General features: G+C 49.3%; 1 protein-coding gene across 1 annotated transcript; it reads right to left on the reverse strand.

Moving 5' to 3' along the window:
- Positions 1-4,395: 4,395 nt before the first annotated feature.
- On the reverse strand, positions 4,396-6,117 carry LOC144178158 (charged multivesicular body protein 7). The gene has a single exon (XM_077705738.1). The coding sequence runs from the start codon at positions 5,939-5,941 to the stop codon at positions 4,673-4,675; it is 1,269 nt and encodes a 422-aa protein (XP_077561864.1). The 5' UTR covers positions 5,942-6,117; the 3' UTR covers positions 4,396-4,672.
- Between the last annotated feature and the right edge of the window lie 218 nt (positions 6,118-6,335).

Genomic DNA, 6,335 nt, shown 5'->3' on the forward strand with positions numbered 1-6,335 from the left:
ACTGCCGCGCGGCAGAGCAAGCAAGCGTCATCGCGGCATCACGTCAAGATAAAGGTAAGCTAGTGAGAAACTCTATGGATAAAGGTACCGGGACCGGAAGCTGGACTGGTGGGCCGCGCAAGCTGTTTCGTCGGCCGCCACATTCCCAATCACCCATATACACACTGTATCACTCTGTCGTTAAGCAAACTGGTAGCCTGTGTATGCAAGTGTATTTCGTGGGCCAGTTGCTCCTGCGGAAATCAGTCTAGTTGTTGACCCGCGGAAATTAGGCTAGTTGTTGAAGCGCCGCCCAATCTGGGAAAATCACCCCCCCAGAATGTACTGCAAAGCAGCGAGTTCTGAGGCTGTCGACGTTGTTGTAGTCCGCGTCGATGGAACCGATTCCCACTGTCACCGACGACGCATCGGTGTATAAGTTAATTTGTGGTTAGGGTAGTAGTTCCAAATGTGCTCTAGAGCAAAAGATGGTATCGGCAATCCTGCTATACCCCTTATCCCTAACCCAACCCGGGAGGATTGGGAGGCGACCCTGCTAGGCTGCTCCCACCTCAGGACCAAAAGGCCCTGCCATCAGCCGCTGCTAGCAGGCAGCGGCCGACGCCAATGGGGGCCTTGTACTAGGGACCTCTATCTAGTATTTGTAAGGGTCGTTACCTACCGTGCATACCTCCCATGTATTCTCATTAAGATACCCAATAAATGTTTTTTACCACCACTATATAGGATTTACTGCTGACGCCCGGTATTGTGAAAATTAGCCAATGGGAGTACATGCAGGGAGGGAGGACGCAGGGAACTTCTGACACAAAGAAATTAAGTGAGCAGTGCGGAAGGAACATATTTGCTTTGTTTGCCTGGCAATGATCTAGGCAGTGTTTCCAGATCCTTTTTCAAGAATAGTTAGTGTCACATTGGTTGATTTTTTCTGCAGAATAAACAGAGTGAATGGTAATCCTGCATGTTTATTGTGCGTATATTATTTGCTCACCCACTAGCAAGTAGTAAATCCATATAATCTGCGGTCTGCAAATGTCCCATTACTGATAGTACTAGCTTCTTTTTCTTTCACCTATTGCTAGTTGGGTTGCGAGTGGACCATTCATAGTGCCCACAGTAATGCCAATCAATAGTTTTGTGTTGGCATTACTGCCAACATGTGTTGGCCAATAGTTGGCCAATACTGCCAACATGTGTTGGCCAATAGTTGGGCCAACACATGAACATTAGGTCGGCCCAACAGGCCTTGGAACGAATAACATTAGGAGTAAGACTAAGGGACAGGAAACGCGCTACCTGGATCTGAGAACAAATTGGAGTAGAAGTTGTAATAGTTCAAATAACGAAAAAGAAATGAACTTGGGCTGGCCATGTAGTGAGGCGAACCGACAACCAGTGCATAATTAGGGTAACCGAGTGGATACCAAAAGATGGGTTTAGCAGCAAAGGATGGCCATTAACCCGGTGGAGGGATAAAATAAATTCGGGGTAAAGTGTGAACTTGAGCAGCGGAGGAAAGGAGCAGTTGGAGGTCAATGTAGGAGGCCTTCGTCTTGCAATGGACCTGAGTGGGCTGATGAGGATGATGACTGCTGGGCATCACAAATGATGACTAGCAAACTGTAAACGTATGAGTCATTTTGCCACAGTGAAAACTCGCTGCACTCAAGTTATGTTGTCACAAGTTTCATGCGCTCGAAGCTGCAAATTCCTAAGACCTTTCAAAGTAATCTGAAGGTTCTGGCGCTTGATCAAAACCTGCAGCTGTCACAGCAGTTTAAATTTTGTAAGTTACAGCAGGGGCCCTATTCTCGACTGCACAAATTGCCGACAATTCGCCATGTTTTTTTGCGTAAGCACGACGTAAGCAATCAGTGACGTGCTGCACCTATAGCTATGACGACATGCAGTGTAATTTGACGATTCACGCATAAAGATCGCAACCAAGGTATCAAATATTGTGCAAGAAATATATAAACACACTTGGCATGTACCGTATTTACCCGATTCTAACGCGCACCCGATTTTCCTGGCAAAAAAACCGAAAAAACTTGCACCTCCGATTATAACGTGCACGAGACTTTGGGACCCAGACAAACGAATGCGAGAGAAACGGGTGATTTATTTCCCGAAGTAATCTCACTCATCTCACTGCTCGTCGCTCTCCGCTGACCACAACAACTCGCCCTCGGTGCCGTCAAGTGCGTTCTCGATGCCACACTTCTGAACGAATGTTTAACCATGGTCGATGGGAACGTGGCCCACGCCTCGCACGCCCATCCCGAGAGCTTCTCCAGACGTGCACGCTTCAGCCCACTGCTCGTTTTGAACGCGTGGGAGCCGCTGCTGCCATTGCTGTTATCAAGCGCGCAAGTGAAACGATTTTACGATTTGTGTGAACGCCGATAGAAAAGCCTAGGCGCCTAGGCTTCCTGCGTCCAAAAAATTGTTGCTAAAAGCCATGGATGCTGTGGATCATGGAGGAAAGAAAAGGTTAGGAGAGGCCGTGACGTCACATTTGTGAAGCCGAGTCCCGCCATGACTTGAGCCCACGGAGCCCAGCACTCTATCCCATCATCCTTTGCTGTCTCCGGTTTGATTTGACTAACATGGCGTCGCCCTGCCCTCCCGCTTCGAAGCGAAAACAGCTTCGTCGCTAATTCCTCGGTGCGATGTGATGTTCTAAGCTGTTGATTTCGCCTTCAATTTGCCCATTCTAACCCTCACCCAAAGTTTCAATCGAAAAACGGCCTTCGTTTTTGAGATAGAAGGACGATTTTTCAGCTCTTAAGCCTGGCAAAGTAGCGTTTGTCGTCGTCATAGCAACAGGCTCGCGGGATGGCGCAACGACGGCAGAGTTTTCAAACTGGCCTAATCTAAAAACGTTTGTCGTAGTGACTGCGCTGGTTTGCAAGCGTAGCAAGGCAGCGAAATGCCAAGCGCCTTAAAAATTTGTCCGTTCTATTTGCCCAAATTTGGCCGCCGCAGTTATAAACAAGTAAGCAACATTGTCCATGGGCTCAAGAAAAATGACGTAACTTCCTCCACACTTTTCGCAATGCATTGGGATGCCAGGGGCCTCTCCTGAGTATTCTTTCCTCCATGCTGTGGATGCTAAAAGCTTCGGCGCCATCTTAAGATGGCAATGGCGATAATTGGGCCGAAATTTCCGCTGTTTCGGTTTCGTATCCGATTCTAACGCGCATGCGATTTTTCGGCCTATTTTTCCGTAAAAAGAGTGCGCGTTAGAATCGGGTAAATACGGTACTATAAAAATTAAGACGGTAGCTGAGGCCGACAAGAAAAATAGGGCCCCTGACCACAGGTGTGAATGAGGTACAAAGACCCCCTCCCTCTTGCGGACACTCATGCATGTCTACAAACGTTACCAGAAAAGTATTGCAATTCATAAAATTCACCAATTTTGTGTTAGCACTCATTTCTTCACACACATTTATAGGAAAAAGGGCCAAAACCCGTTTATTCAGCTCCACCACTATAACCCTAAATGGTTCCAAGACTGGCAAGAATTTTTCTGCATCAGTGCTGCAACCCATTTTCTGCAGGCAATAGTCAATTCATAAAAGGTAAAAGCTGTGGTTACATAGGCAGTGTATTTTCTAAGCATCAGTCGAATCAATCCTGTTAGTTCATGCAATGTTTATGCTGTAATAGAACAACAAATATGGAGAGCCCACCTCAGCAGACAGCATTTCCTGCAACTGCTACTACTGGTCCCAAAATGGACGCATGAACAAGCTCACAACAACAGGTGGAGCAGCATTTGTGGCAGACTGGCACTTGCCGGACATTGCACACAGTTACCCAATGGACGCACAAAGCCACGCTCATCGATCCACCTTTGAATGGTTTTGGCTCCATCATCTGCTCGCGACGAAATGTCCTTAAGGAAACTGTGACCCACAGGGTCTGAGCAGAGTCAGCTAACCAACCCCCGCGAACTAGTGCAGGTGTCAAGTATCAGGAGCAGTAAGCACAATATGGCCCAGCAATCACTGTTTGCAGCAATCGCAAGAAACAGGTGCACATGCAGCGAAGAAAGCATGGTTGGGCTTTCCATCTATATTCCTCGGGTACACATGCACTAACCATCGTGTTTATCGACAAATGCAAGAACTACAGCCTCGACAAGAGCATGCACACCTGTGCAATGGATTTTGCGATAAAAATGGCCTGCTACTTATCCAGCAAGCAAAGGCCCGCCTGCGATGTGATGCGAATTTAGTGCAAGAGGATCAAATGCTCATCGAGTGAAAAAGCCGCCGTCTGTGTCATGCCTCCTCACCCTTGCAAGGAGTGGGTGACATGGCATTGCTCTAAAATGGAGGGTTCTCCTGTGGCAGGTTTGAAAAGGAGTGAGCCTATTGGCTGTGATGCGTTTAATTTAAAAATTAATTTATTCACACTGATAAGCTGATGAAAAGGCTACAGTTCAATTCAGCACAAAATGGCACATGTGCTGCCAGCAGCAGATTTAACACATAGCAATCTATGTCACACATCTATCTATGTCGCACAGTTCAAAGGCAGCTGTTGTACATCCAAGGCCGTTAAGACACAGTAGCCTCCCAACTTCTCCAAGCCCCTAAAGCACTAATACTAAAAAAAGCCTGCACAAACGACGACAGACGATTTGTAAAAGAGCCAAAGTCTACTTGGAGCTCCACACAGCTGCTTCGGGTTCAGTGTTACGTGCTGTAACTTTTGGCGGGGAGTGAGGCGGCTCCGACGGCACAGAAGGGTACACCAGCCCCTTGTCGACATCAGAGACGTCGCTGACATTTAAATCTTCCTTGTTCGCGTCGCCGCCCAAGATGTCGTCCAGCTCGGCTTGCAATTCGTCCACGTCGGCATCGGCTCCCATGGCCGTGCCCATGAGCCTCTGGAGCTCCTGCTGTTCTTCGATGGTGGTGTGTATTTCGGAGACGACGTCGTCCACGCGGTCCGCCTCCAGACCGCCGTGCGCCAGTTTCAGCGCCTGCGCAGCCGTCTTGTAGCCGTCGTAGATAAGCTGCATGTCCTTGCTCTCGTGTATGTTCATCTCCAGGGAGTGGATGTTGTCCAGCATGCCGAACTGCTTGTCCAGGGCCTGCTGCGCCCGGCGCCGCTTCTTCAGTATGTACAGCGCCTTGTTCTGGAAGCCCTGCTTCTTCGCCTCGAGAGCCTCGCGCGTCAACTGGTCGATGTCGCCCTGTAGAAGGTCCACCTTCTGCTGCAGGTCTTGCTTGGCCCTCTCGAGCTTGAGCATCGCCTTCTCCTGCTCGCTCAGCGAGCTGCAAATGCGCAGGAACTGTACCACCTTCTTGCCCTCCCTCTGGAACAGCCGCACTTCTCGCGATTTCTCAAGCCCGTTGATGACGTAGGCAAATAACCGCTGGTCCTTGCAAATGTCCTGGCACACCTTCCACACCTCGGAGTAGGGAACAACATCTTCCACGAACCTCTCATCCTCGCAACGCCGCAGGACTTCCTGCTGAAGCTGCCGAAGAACTTCAACGTTGACGAGCATCTCGTCGAAGTCCGTGTCGGCTTCGCCGCTGCCCGAGCTCCACGTCCACATCCAAGTTAACGGCCGCTTGACCAAGGTATCGAAACCCCACTTGACCCAGCCTTCGCTAGTGAAGTAGTCCTTGCTGTTTATCAGGTCCCCCGATTTCTTCATGTGCGACAGCACTGTTTTCAGACACGCGGGCTGGTTCCTCTTCCGCTCGAAGGCGACAGCGATGTCGCCGGCTGAAAACACGGGAGTTCTAGTTTCGCGGCTCCACTGGAGAATGAGCGATACCCAAAAGTCCATTTTGTCCTGCCATCCTTCCGGGTTGGCTTCTTTGGCCCGAAACTCTGCGAAAAGAGCTCGCATACGCACATCATCCTTCCAGCATACAGGCAGGACGAAGTCCTTGCTGTCACTTCTTTCCATGGCAGCTGCTGACTTGCCTGACACAGTGGATGACGGCAGATGCTGACTGCAGCAATGCTTTTATCAATTTTAAACCGCGGACTATGCACGCCTACCACAACGGGCGGACCACAACAGCACGCAGTAGCAAAACCAGCAAAACAACGGCAAAAACTATTGCGATGTCGCTGCGGCTGCCGCTGTAACGAACAGCACAGCGAGTGAGGTACTTCATATCCCCGTTAAGTGGCAGCACCGAACAGTAACAAAGCGTAGACGAGGAAAGTTAGTTGTTTTGGTTTCTAACCGCGGGATATTCCAAACGAATTCAAAGCGCAAAGAGTCATGCCATACTTTGTCTTTGACCTAGCTGGTAAGTAGAACTGAACATAAGATCTAATGAACAGAATACCTA

Source organism: Haemaphysalis longicornis, unplaced genomic scaffold (assembly GCF_048455015.1).
Source record: "Haemaphysalis longicornis isolate Haplotype H1 unplaced genomic scaffold, Haemaphysalis longicornis Haplotype H1 scaffold_4, whole genome shotgun sequence".
Classification (NCBI taxonomy): Eukaryota; Metazoa; Arthropoda; class Arachnida; order Ixodida; family Ixodidae; genus Haemaphysalis; species Haemaphysalis longicornis.

What these genes read in the sequence shown, in the direction of transcription:
- LOC144178158 (XM_077705738.1), bottom strand. Translation starts at nt 5,941, where the DNA reads ATGGAAAGAAGTGACAGCAAGGACTTCGTCCTGCCTGTATGCTGGAAG.